Below are 19,407 nucleotides of genomic sequence, written 5' to 3'. Positions count from 1 at the left end.
CATACAATAGAGGATGTGCCCTTCACAGCACAATGAAACATGATTGGGCCTAATTCTAATTTGTACAGCATTCTCATTAATGATGTCTATTTAAGACATCCATTAGAGACCCTTAATGTTAATGAACTGGACTGTGCCAATAAAGTTCTATTAGCTTCCCCTCATTAAATTAATATTATAGACATTTAACAGATGTCTTAATTAGATACTACATCAAGGAATATGAGCTACATTAAAATCAGGCCATTGAAAGTTTGTGTGAGATTTATGTTTTCATATAGTTTTGTTTACTGTTCTTTCTACAATCTTGAAGGGAACAAAATGATTTACATTTCCAGAGACCCTTGAGAGAAGTACAGGACATTTCCTGCTTTTTTATCATGTTGGCTTTTAACAGCAAGTCACGCATCCTGTGGCACAGCTCTATATGAAATCAAAGACCTTCCAGTATTTTATTTTCTAAAAACATTTTCTGGTTTTAATATCTTTCCCATTACTTACACCTCACTAATAGTGACATTATTTTAAAGTGATTCTTGTTTTTTTCTGTACCTTTCTTCCCATAAACCACACTTTAAATTTCCCCTCTTGCTGGTGAGGCATCCCCATGGTGGCACTTTAACTTATTGAGATGAAAGCTAATACCACATGGCCTCACCTTAAAAGAAACGAAACAACTAGTTAATTCTCTTGAGAAATGATTGAGCCACTGGTGGTGTGCTTGTCAGTAACTGAGTCCAGGGGGGCATCAGGGGGATAATTGAGGCTGAAGCTGGTTTGGTCAGGAGGAGCCTGCTCAATCTCCTTACTCCTATCCCAAGAGGTAAGGGCTCCTGTTGCATTCAGTGAGTCCATGAACTGCTGTGGCCAGGTGCTGGGTCTGGAGAGGTGGCTGGATGATGCCCAGCACAGCTCTAGCCTTCACCTTAGAGGATTTTCTGCTCATTGTGGTGCCCTCAGTGCAGGTGGATTGCGTATGGGGGCTATGTACTCCGGTTCTCTCTCCCACCTCGACCCCTCCACTAGATCTGCTGCAGCCACTCCCAGCTGTTCCCAGTACAGCGTGCGCTGCTGCGGCAATGGAGCAGGCACGGCTCCTGGGAACATTTGTTTTAGTTATGACTGACATACTGCCACCATTTTCCTGAGGAACAAAGGTGAAAGAAGGGAAACGGCGATTTTCAACAGTTTGTAACTCAGCTAAATGTGAGACATCTAAGGTCCAGCCTTCGACTTTCTCCCTGACAAATTTCAAAGGCCTGGTGCCAACAAGCTTCTTAAAAAAAAAAAAAAGAAAAGAAAGAAAAAGGGTAGGGATGGGGCATAAGAATCTTTGTAAAGGATAATGATAGGCAACCTATGTATAGGGGTCACCACCAGCTCTCTCTAGAATAAAATCCAACTTACCTCACAGAAGGATGATATGAAGAGAGATATGAAGAGGCAGAGACTGGAGTCTAGGTGGTCAAGTAGCGAGTGGAAGAAGAAAGGAGTCGCGGGAAGAGGTGACAATGGGGCTTGAGTTGTGCTGCAAGTGGACGACAACAATTATAAGTGAACTCACGGAAAATTCAACTACATTCAAATGGGAAATTATTGTAGACTTGGGCTTTTCCATTACAAGTGTTGCCGTGGACTGCTCTCAAAAACAAATATTTATAAAAGATTTGAATGGTAGAAGCCTTTTAAAAAGCAGTGCAGGTATAAAAGGCTAGTAATCTGAGGGTTATTTACAAAAGGACGCTACCTAACATTGTGTAAGTTTTAATGACATAGGGCTATGAAAGACAGCAATTAGGCAATGCAAACTGCAAATAATGTAGGATGAAAGATTTTTATTCTACGTCTATGAAAGAGGGTATTAGTTATCATTAAAATCTTATTTATTTTAGGACATACTGGATATTCAGATAAAGGCAGGGCAATGCAAAGAAGGGTTATACATTGTTAGCCATATTATATACAAATGCAGGAGAGAAGACACAAACATGATACTGAGACAATCTAAAAACTTTTATTGACAGGAATGTAATACCACCAAAACCACAAGCAAGTTTTGAAGGTCCTCCCAAACTGAAGGCCAGTAAAGCTTTAAACAATGCCACTTCTGCATGTCAACAAACTTTGACCAAAACTTTTAGAAACATTGCTTACAAATAGATATTTTTTCATACCTTTTACCTCCAAAGCCAGAGGCTCTTAATAACATAACTCCAATTGTACAGGCCTTAGAAGTGGAAAAAGTATCTAATTATTGTTGTAGTATCTGACTACCTGCCTAAAAAGAAGCACACAGGGCCATGAAATAGAAATCAAGTCATCTCATTAGGCCCCATCTTATGCTAATTCTTTACAGACAGGACTAAGAGACAATGCTGATGGGCATCAGATAAGAAACTAGACAGATACACCAATGTTTGAGGGCTGTTCCTTATTGGAAAACTGGGATTATTGCCTTCTGATGAAATATCTACATTAGATGCTATATTGGTACTGGCAGAAGTTGAGGACTATGAGTATTCTATTGTGTGTGTGTGTGGGGGGGGGGAGAGAAGCGGTGGAAAGGGGAAGAATTCATCATTTGGGGTATAAAGAAAATATTTTTTCTGATAGCTGCCATTTAAAAAAAAACCAAAAAAAAAACAACCCACCTCTCTGAAACTAGTCAATTGTACCCAAGGCAGAGAGAGAAAAGGGAAATAAAGTAGGGTCAAGGTGGCTAGAACGGTCCATGAAAGTACAATTTATTACAATGATATTACTGCAGACTATGAATAAATATATTAAATCAACATTCTTAAAGTGAATTTTGTGCTCATTAAAAAGTACCAGATAGCACTGTAGTCCAAACTTCTTGATAACAGTTCTATTAGAATTTACAGGGCCTGGTAGGTATTCATGCTCCACTCCCATGCATTAAATACTGAATTAAAATTACCATTGATACTCAAAGTGCAGTAGTTTTATATATACAGTAGCTTAAGCTTTGCATATTTCAGACCAGCTTTCAAACACAGTCTGGTTTTCCAGTAACAAAACCAGCTTAAACACTATTTACTTATTTTCACGATTAGTCTTAACTAATTTTATAAATACATTTATGCTGTGGGATACTTTTAAATCAGGATATTACCAGTTTAAACTTCAAGTGGTTTATTAGTAAAAACCCAAGGTAGTCTTGCTTCATGAAAACACAGTTCATAGGTTACAGCTTGTACGCAAATCAAATTTAGAACACAGACAGAGGAGTAACAATTACCTTGTGTATATTTTTTAAGAAGCCTATGGTATGCATTAGTTGTGAATGTTAAAAAGCTGCTTGTGAAGACTGTGGGAGCTATTAATATAATTTTATGAATGCTGTGCATCTCTCTACTTGTTTGAGTATTATGATGGGGCTGGCTCTATAGAATCCTCGGCTTAAATTGTGGCTGGACTCTGATCAGATCTTCAGGAACCCAGCAATTACTAGAATTCAATTGCCTAGCACTCATGTGGACAATACAGTGAATCTACTATTAGGAGACTACTTTTGACCCCCTCTCAAGAAACATTTAAATCAGTTTTCACCAATGCAGCAGCCCTGCTGGAAACCTAAGGAGAGTGTTGCTACAAATGTATCTAGTTGTTTCACTATACTTGTGGTTCATTATGAAACGTGTTCAAGAGACCAATTAACCAAACCTAGCCAATTTACTGCTGAAAATCAATAGTATAGCACAGGAAGGAGTTATTATGCTACTGATCCTTCCAGGAACCTGTTTCTAGCAGTGTGTCAGTTTGCCACACACAAGTGCGCTTCCCAAAATACACCCCCAAACCCACTTCTATAGCACAGTTGCTTATAAGTTAGAAAGCACTTTATAAGATGCAACCTACCATTTCCTTAACTTCTTGTTCTGTACCTTTTCTTATCTGTTTTGGCTACTACATTTTAAATAAGTTGACTGTGAAGGAACCTGTACTTAGACATAGAGCAAATGTATCTTTTCTTTAGTCAGAATTTATATTTGTTAATGCCAAAAGCTACGTTTTGCTGTGCAGAGGGTTGTGGGATATATAATCTCTCGACATAAGTGAGGAATGTGGCAGAACTGTGGAAAAGTTAACATAACTGCCCACATGCTGGGTATAATACAACATTAATATGGTATGCCCTATGCCTAATCTATATGTACTGGCTAACAATATCTGCAAGCAGGAACTCTGAAACAAAGGAACTTTGAAATAAGTAAGCCTATGACCTGAGGAACAGATTCAGAGTGGTGGGTGGGAGCAGATTGTCCAAGAGGCAGAAGTTGTAGGATGCAGCCTGTCTCATAGGCCCAATGATGGGGAATGGGGCACCAAAGCCCAGTCAGACTGGAACAGGTTCAGAGAAGGGTTACTATGATGGATCAGGGGAATGGAGACCCTATTTTATGAGAAGACTAGAAGAGCTTTTGCTAGGCTGAACAAGCCAGGAAGGCTGAGTGTGGATATGACTGCTCTCTATAAATACATGAGGGGTTAAGCACTAGGGAGGCAGAAGAGCTATTTAAGCTAAAGGACAATGTGGCAGAAGAAGAAATGAGTAAAAACTGGCCCTGAATAAATTCAGGCTAGAAATTAGGCTTCTAATGACCAGAGAACTGAGGCTGTGGAACAGTCTTCCAATAAGAGCAATGGGGACAAAGCGCCTAACTCGTTTTAAAGTGGAGCATGATAAAGTTTATGAATGGGATTATCTGACTGGGTTTCCTGCACCCAGGAAGTCCCTGCCAGTGCTATGTCCTACGTTCCAGACCGACAAACTGGCAAGGAAGGGCTAAGTTTAGCTTAGCCAATATGTTTTTAGGCTTTTGTTGTTTTAACCCTTTTCTCTGTTATGTTCCCATAGCCAAATAACACTTATTCTGAAAGGAAAGATTTTATGCATTGAGAATTCTACCTACAAGGATATTTTCTGTTTTCAGACATGCTACCTTTATAATCCTGACCAAATTAATGCCTTCTTCCTTTTTACTACAACATAAGCCTGCATTTGAAATTTTTTTTATTTCAGCACAGTAATTTTTGAAACACATTTTGCCCAAGAATTGCAGTTTCTATAAAAGATATTCCCTTAATTTCCTCAACACAGGCAGGGTGCAATGATAAAGAACCTTTGCACTACACAGCTTAATATGAGCATTCTTTTTAGGAGTGTTAAAAGCATTTTCCCCCCCTCTGTTTAATATTCTTTGAACAACCTTAAAAGGCACTCAGGAGCAGCCACGGACTAGGCCTTCTTGTTTGCCATACTAGAATACTAGTATTCAAATGCTCTTCCCTCTCAGCCTGCCTTGATCTAATAATTGTCAGAGTTTCAAAACAGAGGGACCTCCATATAATATGCAAATAATTTTAAAAAAAATCAGAAAGATTGGAGGAAAGTGGAAAAAGGATTGAGCAAACCTCAAATTAATAAATAGCCAGAGCTTCGCGAACCAGCTGAGCAGCGGCGAACCAGCTGAGCAGCGGGGGACAGCAGAGCAGCTCACAGCAGGAGTTTGCCTGGGACTGGTAAGTATCCTTGTGTGTGTGTGTTTGCTTGCTGAGGAAGTATCAGAGTGTGTTTTTGCTGGGAGGGCAGTGTGAGAGCCTGAGTGAGTGTCTGATTGGCTGCTAGCCTGCAGGGGGCGGGCATTAGGGTGTCCGTTTGTTTGTGTCAGGGAAGCCTGGCTGTTTAAAAATAGCCAGAGCTTCGCGAACCAGCTGAGCGGCGGGGGACAGCAGAGCAGCTCACAGCAGGAGTTTGCCTGGGAGTTCGCCTGGAGTGAGCCCAGTGAGGCTTACGTCTTGCAAACTGCTCTGAGGAAGCTCATAGTAGGAAGGGGATATGGAAGTGGGGGGGTTCAGCTGTTGTGACCTGCACTGGATGTGCCATGTTTGTCTTTCTTCCACAGGACAGAAGCGACTTTGTCTGTACAAAGTGCAAGCTGGTCTCCATATTGGAAGAGAAGATTGAAGGTCTGGAGCAACAGACAACAACCCTGCGTTGCATACGAGAAACTGAGGATTTTCTGGACAAAACTCAGGATATGCTTCTAGGGGCACAAAGCTCTAAAGATATAGAGCAGGTTGCACAGAGGAGCCAAGAGGCCAGTGAAGAAGCTTGGCAACATGTGACCTCCAGAAGAGGAAAGCGGAATGTCTGGGTTCCAGTAACACAGACACAGGTAACTAACCGCTTTCATGTTCTCTCCACAGGTATCGTTGCGGAGAGTGGACCAGATGATATGTCTGGGGCAAGAAAGCAGAAGGAGACTCCGCTGGTTGGAAGGCATGAGATGCAATGTCCTGAGGCTGGGGGTTCCACGACCACCACTCCCAAGAGGAGAAGGCGGGTGGTGGTGGTTGGGGACTCTCTCCTCCGGGGGACTGAGTCATCTATCTGCCGCCCTGACCGGGAAAACCGAGAAGTCTGCTGCTTGCCAGGGGCTAAGATTCGCGATGTGACGGAGAGACTGCCGAGACTCATCAAGCCCTCGGATCACTACTCCTTCCTGCTTCTCCATGTGGGCACCAATGATACTGCCAAGAATGACCTTGAGCGGATCACTGCGGACTACGTGGCTCTGGGAAGAAGGATAAAGGAGTTGGAGGCGCAAGTGGTGTTCTCGTCCATCCTTCCCGTGGAAGGAAAAGGCCTGGGTAGGGACCGTCGAATCGTCGAAGTCAACGAATGGCTACGCAGGTGGTGTCGGAGAGAAGGCTTTGGATTCTTTGACCATGGGATGGTGTTCCATGAAGGAGGAGTGCTGGGCAGAGACGGGCTCCATCTTACGAAGAGAGGGAAGAGCATCTTTGCCAGCAGGCTGGCTAACCTAGTGAGGAGGGCTTTAAACTAGGTTCACCGGGGGAAGGAGACCAAAGCCCTGAGGTAAGTGGGAAAGCGGGATACCGGGAGGAAGCACAGGCAGGAATGTCTGTGAGGGGACGGCTCCTGCCTCATACTGGGAATGAGGGGCGATCAACAGGTTATCTCAAGTGCTTATATACGAATGCACAAAGCCTTGGAAACAAGCAGGGAGAACTGGAGGTCCTGGTGATGTCAAGGAACTATGACGTGATTGGAATAACAGAGACTTGGTGGGATAACTCACATGACTGGAGTACTGTAATGGATGGTTATAAACTGTTCAGGAAGGACAGGCAGGGCAGAAAAGGTGGGGGAGTAGCACTGTATGTAAGGCAGCAGTATGACTGCTCAGAGCTCCGGTACGAAACTGTAGAAAAACCTGAGTATCTCTGGATTAAGTTTAGAAGTGTGTGCAACAAGAGTGATGTAGTGGTGGGAGTCTGCTATAGACCACCGGACCAGGGGGATGAGGTAGATGAGGCTTTCTTCTGGCAGCTCACGGAAGCTACTAGATCGCATGCCCTGATTCTCATGGGTGACTTTAATTTTCCTGATATCTGCTGGGAGAGCAATACAGCAGTGCATAGACAATCCAGGAAGTTTTTGGAAAGCGTAGGAGACAATTTCCTGGCGCAAGTGCTAGAGGAGCCAACTGGGGGGGCGCTTTTCTTGACCTGCTGCTCACAAACCGGGTAGAATTAGTGGGGGAAGCAAAAGTGGATGGGAATCTGGGAGGCAGTGACCGTGAGTTGGTTGAGTTCAGGATCCTGACGCAGGGAAGAAAGGTAAGCAGCAGGATACGGACACTGGACTTCAGGAAAGCAGACTTCGACTCCCTCAGGGAACGGATGGCCAGGATCCCCTGGGGGACTCACATGAAGGGGAAAGGAGTCCAGGAGAGCTGGCTGTATTTCAAGGAATCCCTGTTGAGGTTACAGGGACAAACCATCCCGCTGAGTCGAAAGAATAGTAAATATGGCAGGCGACCAGCTTGGCTTAATGGTGAAATCCTAGCGGATCTCAAACATAAAAAAGAAGCTTACAAGAAGTGGAAGGTTGGACATATGACCAGGGGAGAGTATAAAAATATTGCTCAGGCATGTAGGAATGATATCAGGAGGGCCAAATCGCACCTGGAGCTGCAGCTAGCGAGAGATGTCAAGAGTAACAAGAAGGGTTTCTTCAGGTATGTTGGCAACAAGAAGAAAGCCAAGGAAAGTGTGGGCCCCTTACTGAATGAGGGAGGCAACCTAGTGACAGAGGATGTGGAAAAAGCTAATGTACTCAATGCTTTTTTTGCCTCTGTCTTCACTAACGAGGTCAGCTCCCAGACTGCTGCGCTGGGCATCACAAAATGGGGAAGAGATGGCCAGCCCTCTGTGGAGATAGAGGTGGTTAGGGACTATTTAGAAAAGCTGGACATGCACAAGTCCATGGGGCCGGACGAGTTGCATCCGAGAGTGCTGAAGGAATTGGCGGCTGTGATTGCAGAGCCATTGGCCATTATCTTTGAAAACTTGTGGCGAACGGGGGAAGTCCCGGATGACTGGAAAGAGGCTAATGTAGTGCCAATCTTTAAAAAAGGGAAGGAGGAGGATCCTGGGAACTACAGGCCAGTCAGCCTCACCTCAGTCCCTGGAAAAATCATGGAGCAGGTCCTCAAGGACTCAATTCTGAAGCACTTGTATGAGAGGAAAGTGATCAGGAACAGCCAGCATGGATTCACCAAGGGAAGGTCATGCCTGACTAATCTAATCGCCTTTTATGATGAGATTACTGGTTCTGTGGATGAAGGGAAAGCAGTGGATGTATTGTTTCTTGACTTTAGCAAAGCTTTTGACACTGTCTCCCACAGTATTCTTGTCAGCAAGTTAAGGAAGTATGGGCTGGATGAATGCACTATAAGGTGGGTAGAAAGTTGGCTAGATTGTCGGGCTCAACGGGTAGTGATCAATGGCTCCATGTCTAGTTGGGAGCCAGTGTCAAGTGGAGTGCCCCAGGGGTCGGTCCTGGGGCCGGTTTTGTTCAATATCTTCATAAATGATCTGGAGGATGGTGTGGATTGCACTCTCAGCAAATTTGCGGATGATACTAAACTGGGAGGAGTGGTAGATACGCTGGAGGGGAGGGATAGGATACAGAAGGACCTAGACAAATTGGAGGATTGGGCCAAAAGAAATCTGACGAGGTTCAATAAGGATAAGTGCAGGGTCCTGCACTTAGGATGGAAGAATCCAATGCACCGCTACAGACTAGGGACTGAATGGCTAGGCAGCAGTTCTGCGGAAAAGGACCTAGGGGTGACAGTGGATGAGAAGCTGGATATGAGTTAGCAGTGTGCCCTTGTTGCCAAGAAGGCCAATGGCATTTTGGGATGTATAAGTAGGGGCATAGCGAGCAGATCGAGGGACGTGATCGTCCCCCTCTATTCGACATTGGTGAGGCCTCATCTGGAGTACTGTGTCCATTTTTGGGCCCCACACTACAAGGAGGATGTGGATAAATTGGAGAGAGTGCAGCGAAGGGCAACAAAAATGATTAGGGGTCTAGAACACATGACTTATGAGGAGAGGCTGAGGGAGCTGGGATTGTTTAGTCTGCAGAAGAGAAGAATGAGGGGGGATTTGATAGCTGCTTTCAACTACCTGAAAGGGGGTTCCAAAGAGGATGGCTCTAGACTGTTCTCAATGGTAGCAGATGACAGAACGAGGAGTAATGGTCTCAAGTTGCAGTGGGGGAGGTTTAGATTGGATATTAGGAAAAACTTTTTCACTAAGAGGGTGGTGAAACACTGGAATGCGTTACCTAGGGAGGTGGTAGAATCTCCTTCCTTAGAGGTTTTTAAGATCAGGCTTGACAAAGCCCTGGCTGGGATGATTTAACTGGGAATTGGTCTGGCTTCGAGCAGGGGGTTGGACTAGATGACCTTCTGGGGTCCCTTCCAACCCTGATATTCTGTGATTAAACCTCTCCCCTGTGAAAACACTATTTTCTATTCCACAGTGAAATCTACAAGTGTCCTATTATTTTAAAGGGATCATTGCAGAGTTAGCCCTTCCAATGCAAGACAGCCAGAATGGGTGATCTGGCAGAGTAGACAAGAAATTTAATGAAGTGACAAGTCATACCACAGTGAGAAGACACAGGCTATAGTGATATCCTTGGCAGCTAGAAAGACTGCGCTAAACTTATCTATGCATTTATACTTCCCTCATCTGTATATTGTTTGTAAGCACTGGTATGTGTCACAGATAGGTCAAAATAAAACTGAGCAGATGAAACAGTTGCTCCTGCTTCTAGGAGAAAATAGTTTACACAAAGCAAGTGTATAAAATTTAAGTCATAAAAAATTATTTTGTGTTTACACCACCAAGTGGTGATTATACTGTAAAAGCCTTAAGTCTTTTACAGTCTTCTTACAAGCACTGTAATATGTATGGAAGCCAAAACACAGAATTTAAAAACAAGTTGTAAACAAGATTTAATTCATTTTCAGTACGTAAATTCCTCCATATAAGCCTGTCTGTCCACGAAACACATCAGAGAGAGAACTTTTAACATCAGGAATTAGAATTCATACATGTTCCACCGTATGATTTACCTGAAAATATGTAAATTGAGACATCTATTATATACACTAAACCAACACAATTAAAGTTATATTAAGTCAAAAAATAATTGGGAAAAGGATTTTATTTTTAAAAACAAAGTGATGTGAATCACAAATGTTAGTTTACTATTTAAAAAAAAGACCAAAATGTGATACACTATATTTTCAGGAAATGAAATAATGACATTTACTGCAATCTGAGGATTCTGGGAGACCACCTAGTACATAAAAACAGATGTAACATAAATGTGTCTTGTAACTCATACTTCTGTATAAAGAAACACTTTAGAGGACGTAGAATTCCATATGTTCTTGTTTTTTAACTTGATTTTCAGTTTATGAATGAATCCCCAATATCTTTGAATTTCCTTAAAATCACAGGTCAATAGTTCCTTTTGCTTTGAACTTCTTTGCAGAACGCTCACTTGCTCTAAGCTGGAACTTGCTACCATAGATGTGGGAAATAAAGCCATCAACCTCCAGGCTAAATACATTGTTAAGCTTGGGAATAACTGAAAGAGAAGTTGAAGAGGAAAAAACAAAACAAAACTATTAGTAATGTACTAATGTAATTCTCTGTCCTTCAAGGTTCTGGTACTTTGGCATGACTAAGTCTTAGAAGGCCTGTCTTCTTCAAGAATTCTAATGTTTGAAAGCATCCAATGTTTTGAAACATCCGATTAGTATGTCACAAAGAGCATCAAAACTGACAATCAGATCAACACAATCAATCTGATTCTGGCATATCTTTTGCTATTTTCCATGAAGCCAATCTGTCCATAGGTGTTCTGCTCTGGTGAGAATTCTGTTCAACAAGAACATGGCTGCATGATTTTTATTAATAAGTACTATGCGGCCTGCATTGCCACTTGGGCTTACAAAGAACGTATCAGATGAATAATGTGCAGAAGTAATATTTTGACTACTCAAAATGTGAAAGATAGAGAAAACTTGTAGTACATACCTTTTAATTTATCTTCTTTAGTGATAATTTTGAAAATATGCTTCATTTCCTGTAGAATAATTCCCGTGATCCCAACATAAGAGGGACATTTTGATTTAGTTACTAAAAAAACCAAAAACCAACAACAAACAGATGTATCAGTAGAAGAATTTGCAAATGATCTATATTGTAGCTTCATAATTTTAAAAAGGTAGCTTGTAGTAATTCAGAATAAATATATCTAATTCTACTAAGAAGTCATACTAATACTAGTAGCAATCACATAGCTATTGGTGGCTGTGCATATTAACAATGAATTCTAACAAAGGAGGGTTTCCACAAGTACTTAAATGAAGTACCGGGGTAAGTCTGATCAGGGGGGAGTAGGTCAAATAATAATTAGGTCTCAATATGTGACCCCAAAGTAGGTAACATTTGGAGAGTTTACACAAGTACTAAGACTACAGAAAGAACAGTTAAATGTGTTTGTGGCAGAAGTTAAGGGAAAGGAACATGTGGGTTTAGAAACAGGAAGTGTAGGGTGACTGCCACCCCTTTGGGAGGACTTTGAAAGAAGCCCTCAAAAAAAAAAAAAGGAAAGGAAAAAGTAATACCTGTAACAATAGCTCCATGGAGATCAGCTTTTAGCAATTTGGCCTGAATCATCTGTGGTTGTCTTAAAAAAAAACAAAGAAAAACATTAAAAAAAAAAATCTATATTTACAATAAATTTTGTCTGTGGTGTTAAAGTCAGTACACTTTTGTATTTACAAAAATATAGAAATACATGCTTGTTTAAAAACATTATGCAAAATGTTTATACTTATGGTAATAAGATGATAGTCTTTGAAAGATCAATCTAGACCCTACATATTTTTAAATAAACTGAACTTACGCATCTGGTCTGAGTCCATTACACAGATCCCTGATGTATTGTTTCCAGAGTTCATGTAATGGTAGAAACAACTCATATCTTCAATAGTCAGCAAGAGACAAAAAAGATTATACAGTATCTTTTCAGAAGTCTGTATGATACAAAACAACAGCTTAACTACTAACCAACCTATAATTTACATACAAAGTTAGAACTTGTTTCTTTGGAGTATCTCATGAAGTCATTAGCTATACAATACAACATTCCAAGCTGTAAGATTACTTACTCTAAAAAGAGGTTTCTAATGTACATCACATAAGATGTTGCATTTTGTGTGCTTAGAAACTCCTACTCTTGTATTCTCTCTGTCTACTTCATTTTCCAACTATGCAAAGAGGATGCATTTTAATAAAATCATTTAATGCACTGTGAGATACTAAGTCTGGTCACTGTCATTCTAACCTTTTAAACTAGGGACCTGTGGCTCCGTATAGTAATTTGATACTGACTTCTCACCATATTTAGATTTACAAGCACAAAAAGAAGGCAATGTCAGTGATATTCACAATATATACTTCTAAAATAAAAAAATAAAGAACTGTCCTTACATAGCCAAATGTTATGAGCAGCACAGAACTGACCTAACTCAGCAAAAGGTTAAGAGTACTAATTAATAACTGTTAGCACCAATACATACATGCTGCTGCACGTACGCTGCTTTCAACAAGCTTTCAACTTTTACTTGATAACTCACAAAAAGAAAGCCTTTTAAGTTCTTACTTTTGCTGTTCTGGTTTAATTTCAAAGAGACGCATTTCTCTCCTCTGCTTGGCAGAAAACCCTTTTGTTTTCTTCCTTTTGTCCTTTTTCCTTCTTTTAGGACAATGCTCAAGAACTACAGCTTTTCGGGTTAGCTTATCCTGGATGGCTTCATCTTTCAGTCGTGGCATACTACGCTTCAGAAAGGCATTTACAAAAGCTTCAGCCTCTTTTGATCCTTGAAGCTCCAAAATAAAAGTTGTTAAAAGTTAAGAATATCCACTGACTAGTAATCTCATCAGTGTTTGGTACCACTGATATTAAATACATGTTAATATACCATGAAAAACTGATAATATTCTAGATACTTAAGTTATTTATATTTCCATGAAACATTTCCACACTGACCCATCAAAGTGCCTCAAAATCCTTAAGTGAGGGGACTAACTTTAGAGATGTGATGGTAGTTTAGTTTCCATAGCCATTCCATCATCCTTTTATCTGTGAAGGCTGAACGGGTTCTATGATGTGGAAGTCTATTCATTAGACATTAGCTATGAGAAGAAACTGATTGCAGAGAGGCTTGTTTACAACAGATAACTTAAAGAAGTGAAGCCAGACTCATTGCAAATAAGTAGGGACCTACCAAATTCACGGTCATGAAAAACACGTCATGGACCGTGAAACCTAGTCTTTTGTGTGCTTTTTACCCTACACTATACAGATTTCACAGGGGAGACCAGCGTTTCTCAAATTGGGGGTCCTGACCCAGAAGGGAGTTAATGGGGGGGAGGGGGTCACAAGGTTATTTTGAAAGAGTGGGTAATGATATTGCCACCCTTACTACTGCAATGCCTTCAGCGCCCCGCCAGCAACAGCACAGAAGGGTGGCAATACCACATCATGCCACCCTTACTTCTGCACTGCTGCTTTCCGAGCTGGGTAGCCGAAGAGTGGGCAGCTGCTGACTAAAGGCCCAGCTTTGCAGGTAGCAGTGCAAAACTAAGGGTGGCAATACTGTACCAGGCCATCCTTACTTCTGTGCTGCGGCTGGCGATGGCTCTGCCTTCAGACCAGGGCTCCCGGCCAGTAACCACCTCTCTCCAGCTGTCAAGCTCTAAAGGCAGCACCGCCACCAGCAGCGGTGCAGAAGTAATGGCAGCAATACTGCAATACCCCCTACAATAACCTTGTGAACACCCCTACAATAACCTTGTGAACACCCCCCCCCCAACCAACAACTCCTTTTTGGGTCAGGGCCCCTTCAGTTACAATACTGTGAAATTTCAGATTCAAATAGCTGAAATCATGAAATTTACAATTTTTAAAATCCTATGATCATGATATTGACCAAAATGGACTGTGAATTTGGTAGGGACCTACAGATAAGCCATCTATCAGTTATCAGACAAATCTGACTTTGTTACTGACTTTAAACAGGTGACAAAGCAAAAGAGTTCATATTCCACTAAGAATTCTGGGCTATCTAGTTCCAAACTCACTCTTAAGAGCCAACATTCCCATTTTCATACAAACATCCTAATAATTATAAAAAGAAAAATACAGATAAGACAGCAATTTGTGCAGGAAGAGTGTTGTCCAAGTTTCTCCACTGAAGTCACCACAGATTTTTAAGAATCTGTTTCAAACAGAAACTGTTATTTTCAGGGTTATGTAAAACAGCTGTTTCAAGCTATATCCCAGGGGTTCTCAAACTGGGGGTTGGGACCCCTCAGGGGGTTGCAAGGTTATTTACATGGGGGGTCACGAGCTGCCAGCCTCCACCCCAAATCCTGCCTTTCCTCCAGCATTTATAATGGTGTAAAATATATTAAAATATGTTTTTAATTTATAAGGGGGGGGGTCGCACTCAGAGGCTTACTGTGACAGGTGTCACCACTACAAAAGTTTGAAAACCACTGCTATATCCACTTGAAAGTTTCCATGTAAAACATAAAACACCAGCTATTGTTATGAAAAAAGGTAAGCCAGTTTAGCCAACATCGCTATGATACATTATTTGCTAAGACTTTATGAAGTTTAAGAGGCTCCAAATTTGAGTCTTAGAAAACAGGTAGGGGAAAAGACAGTAACAGTCAAAACATTCAGGCAAAATTATTCAGGACCCCACTACACACAGTGAGTATATGTATAAAAAAGAAAAACAGTTAGGGCCCTGCACCTGTGTTGAGAACCATTGTCTCTAATTGGGCTCCACATAGGTGCAGGGTCCTGCCTGCATAGATCAAGTTGGAGCACTGAGTCCTTGAGAATGAACAAGTTGCTAGAAAAACTTTATGGAAAAATAGTTAAAAAAATTCTAAATACCATCTTCAGCCACATGTAGTCAGGTTTCTGAACCTGTGTTTTTAAACTGGCTCATAACTCTAAAATGATCAAAATGACCTTTGCTAAGCCAAAGTGGAAACAATATTTAGTGCTTGCTGAATGACTCTGACCAAAATGCCAAGACTAGAATTCAATTCTAACATTATCTTGATTAACCTCCCTGTACCAGATGAAAATGATCATGACCAAGGTTTTAGATAAAATGGACAATCTGAATAAGAAACAAACAGCATTAACTCACGTTACCAGCTACAAAAGAGGTGAGTCCAACTCACACCATTTTCTTTATGAGAACAGCAATTAAAGTCGCTGATACCTGGAGATCCAATAGCTTTGCAGCCTGCGGCGGTAGCGTACTATAAATCACACCTGCAACACACATTAACACAATTCCCTGTGATCAGGGGCATCACCTTTCCCCACACGACTTTAGCGAGTCTGCTTCCCCGCCCGGGGGCCCACCGGGGCCACGCAGCGAGGAGCGCTGGAGAGCACGATGGGACATGCCGCTCGCCCCTCAGCGGGGCCGGGCTGCCGGCAAACGCGGGGGGTGACCCCACCCCAGCAGGGGGAGGCGCTGGTCGCTGGGCGAGCCCGCGGAGCCGCCGCTGTCTGCGACACGTACAACTAGGAGCCGGGGGGGGGGGTGGGATGGGACCCCGGCCCACGATATGGGGGGCGAGAACGGGGCGATAGAAGCCTCTCAACGGCCCAGCCCCCCAAGCACTTACTCTCCATCTTGGTAACTAGGCAGCGCTTCCGGCTCCGACCAACGAAGTCAGCACGCTGCGACCTAGCCCGAGGCGCGTCACAGCCAGGCTCCCAAAGGAACGCGCATGCGTAGCAGCGAGGAGGCGGGGCCGTACCAACTGGCGCGCGCACAAATATCCACAAGGAGTTCGCCCCCTGCAGCGCAACAGCTTCCGGGGGCTTTGTCCCCTCAGCCAACCAAAGCCAAGCGCATGCGCCCGTGTACCTCGACCTATCCCCACCCCCAGGGAACGCACGCTCTGCAACCTGGGAGCGCTTGTTAGCAAACGCAAAAAGAAAAGGAGGACTTGTGGCACCTTAGACCCTAGCCAATTTATTTGAGCATGAGCTTTCGTGAGCTACAGCTCACTTCATCGGATGCATACTGGGGAAACTGCAGAAGACACTATATACACACAGAGACCATGAAACAATACCTCCTCCCACCCCACTCTCCTGCTGGTAATAGCTTATCTAAAGTGATCATCAAGTTGGGCCATTTCCAGCACAAATCCAGGTTTTCTCACGCCCCCCGCCCCAACTCACTCTCCTGCTGGTAATAGCCCATCCAAAGTGACCACTCTCTTTAAAACGTGCATGATAATCAAGTTGGGCCATTTCCAGCACAAATCCAGGTTTTCTCACCCCCACCCCCATACACACACAAACTCACTCTCCTGCTGGCAATAGCTCATCCAAACTGACCACTCTCCCTACAATGTGCATGGTAATCAAGGTGGGCCATTTCCAGCACAAATCCAAGTTTAACCAGAACGTCGGTGGGGGGCAGTTAGAAAAAAACAAGGGGAAATAGGCTACCTTGCATAATGACTTAGCCACTCCCAGTCTCTATTTAAGCCTAAATTAATAGTATCCAATTAGCAAACGATTACTGAAGGAGGACGCATGTGCATTGAGCTGCGCTGAACGGGCTTTCGGAGAAGAGCACATGTGCAACAGCCCCGCCCCGAAAAGGCCGAAGTAAAAGGAGATGAGGCGGGCTCTATAGCCTCGGCCGCCGTCACTCTGCGCCCAGCCGGCCCTGCCGTTGCTGCCCCAGGAGCCGGCCTGGCGGGCGGAACCCGCGAGATGTCCGTTACCAGGGAGGCTGCCCTGGCCGCGCCGAGCCCACTGGCTCGCAGGAGGCTGGATTAATGCAAGGGCTTTAGGGGCTGCAGCCTCGGGCTGAGGGGCGGCCACAAAAATAAATCCGTAATTATATGCAATTCGGTGGTCACCAACCCATCAATCGTGATTGACTGGTCGCTCCTGGAGCCTCTGCCAGTCGATGGCGATCTCCAGGCTGCTAAAAGTCCAGCCGTGCAGCAAGGCTCAGGCAGGCTGCCTGCCATGGCCCCAGGCCGCTCCCGCTGCCGGCACGTCTCTGTGGCTCCTGGCGGGGGGGGGGGGGCGGAGGTGGCTCTGCATGCTGCCCCGCCCCCAGCACCGTCCCCGCAGCTCCCATTGGCCAGTTCCCGGCCAATGGGAGCTGCGTGGGCGGTGTTTGTGGGTGTGGGCAGTGCACAGAGACATGCTGTCCCCCTCCCCACGGGGGTGTGCAGAGATGTGCCAGCAGCCAGCCACTTCCAGGAGCAGTGGGGGGCGATCCCTGAACCCTGCTACGCTACTGGCCCGGAGCCACCTGTGGTAAGCGCCTCCTGGCCGGAGCCTACACTGCACCTCAACCCCACCCCCAGGTCAGAATCCCCTCCTGCACCAAACTCCCTCCCTCCCAGAGCCTGCAGCCCTCGCCCCCATCCTGCACCCAAATTCCCTCCCAGAAAGAAACTAATATAACAGCTCTTCTAAGGTAAGAAGTAGGCTATTTTGAATTAACTTAACTATAGTCTACATGTTTTGAGACTGAACTGTAACCACAGAATGGCTTTATGTTAATTAAAAGTCAAGTTTAGTATAGCGTTAATAGCCTCGATGCCATAATTGTGACAATTTTGTTTTAAATTAGGAAGAAGACTTATATACAGGGGCTTCACAAAACCTAATAGCCGTGGGCCCACAGGAGAATTAATCTGGCCCTGCTGCAGGGGCTTCGAGAACAACATCCAACAGCAACAGCGTGGCAATAAAGTCAGGACAGGAGGCAACCCCCAGTCTCCTCCAAGACACCCAGTCTCACTCCCACCCCACCAACACACCACTGGTACCACCTGTACATCCACTATCACCCAGGCCCTCACCAGTACACCCAGCGTCACCCAGCCCTCTGCCAACACGCCCACTTAGCCAGCTCCTCACCAGTACACCCAGCGTCACCCAGCCCTCTGCCAACACGCCCACTTAGCCAGCTCCTCACCAGTACACCCAGCGTCACCCAGCCCTCTGCCAACACGCCCACTTAGCCAGCTCCTCACCAGTACACCCAGCGTCACCCAGCCCTCTGCCAACACGCCCACTTAGCCAGCTCCTCACCAGTACACCCAGCGTCACCCAGCCCTCTGCCAACACGCCCACTTAGCCAGCTCCTCACCAATACACCCAGCGTCACCCAGCCCTCTGCCAACACGCCCACTTAGCCAGCTCCTCACCAGTACACCCAGCGTCACCCAGCCCTCTGCCAACACGCCCACTTAGCCAGCTCCTCACCAATACACCCAGCGTCACCCAGCCCTCTGCCAACACGCCCACTTAGCCAGCTCCTCACCAGTACACCCAGCGTCACCCAGCCCTCTGCCAACACGCCCACTTAGCCAGCTCCTCACCAGTACACCCAGCGTCACCCAGCCCTCTGCCAACACGCCCACTTAGCCAGCTCCTCACCAATACACCCAGCGTCACCCAGCCCTCTGCCAACACGCCCACTTAGCCAGCTCCTCACCAGTACACCCAGCGTCACCCAGCCCTCTGCCAACACGCCCACTTAGCCAGCTCCTCACCAGTACACCCAGCGTCACCCAGCCCTCTGCCAACACGCCCACTTAGCCAGCTCCTCACCAGTACACCCAGCGTCACCCAGCCCTCTGCCAACACGCCCACTTAGCCAGCTCCTCACCAGTACACCCAGCGTCACCCAGCCCTCTGCCAACACGCCCACTTAGCCAGCTCCTCACCAGTACACCCAGCGTCACCCAGCCCTCTGCCAACACGCCCACTTAGCCAGCTCCTCACCAGTACACCCAGCGTCACCCAGCCCTCTGCCAACACGCCCACTTAGCCAGCTCCTCACCAGTACACCCAGCGTCACCCAGCCCTCTGCCAACACGCCCACTTAGCCAGCTCCT

General features: G+C 44.8%; 1 protein-coding gene across 6 annotated transcripts; it reads right to left on the bottom strand.

Annotated features, from left to right (window-relative positions):
- Positions 1-10,339: 10,339 nt before the first annotated feature.
- Positions 10,340-16,265, bottom strand: POP4 (POP4 homolog, ribonuclease P/MRP subunit). Of its 6 annotated transcripts, XR_012154494.1 has the most exons (8): positions 16,150-16,265; positions 15,696-15,787; positions 13,091-13,314; positions 12,332-12,409; positions 12,051-12,112; positions 11,458-11,559; positions 10,760-11,005; positions 10,340-10,484 (listed from the first exon to the last, which is right to left on the bottom strand). XR_012154494.1 is itself a non-coding variant. In XM_073307783.1 (7 exons), the coding sequence occupies exons 1-7, from the start codon at positions 16,154-16,156 to the stop codon at positions 10,869-10,871; spliced, it is 702 nt and encodes a 233-aa protein (XP_073163884.1). In that variant the 5' UTR covers positions 16,157-16,265; the 3' UTR covers positions 10,340-10,868. The 6 variants fall into 6 exon arrangements, 5 of the variants coding, with proteins under 5 accessions (XP_073163884.1, XP_073163886.1, XP_073163887.1 ...); XM_073307783.1 differs by having other exon boundaries at positions 10,340-11,005; XM_073307785.1 differs by having other exon boundaries at positions 10,340-11,005; positions 15,735-15,787; positions 16,150-16,263.
- Positions 16,266-19,407: the final 3,142 nt, after the last annotated feature.

The sequence above is a fragment of the Lepidochelys kempii genome, chromosome 12 (assembly GCF_965140265.1).
Source record: "Lepidochelys kempii isolate rLepKem1 chromosome 12, rLepKem1.hap2, whole genome shotgun sequence".
In the NCBI taxonomy this organism is placed as follows: Eukaryota; Metazoa; Chordata; order Testudines; family Cheloniidae; genus Lepidochelys; species Lepidochelys kempii.
This window is presented reverse-complemented; position numbering and strand designations above follow the sequence as displayed.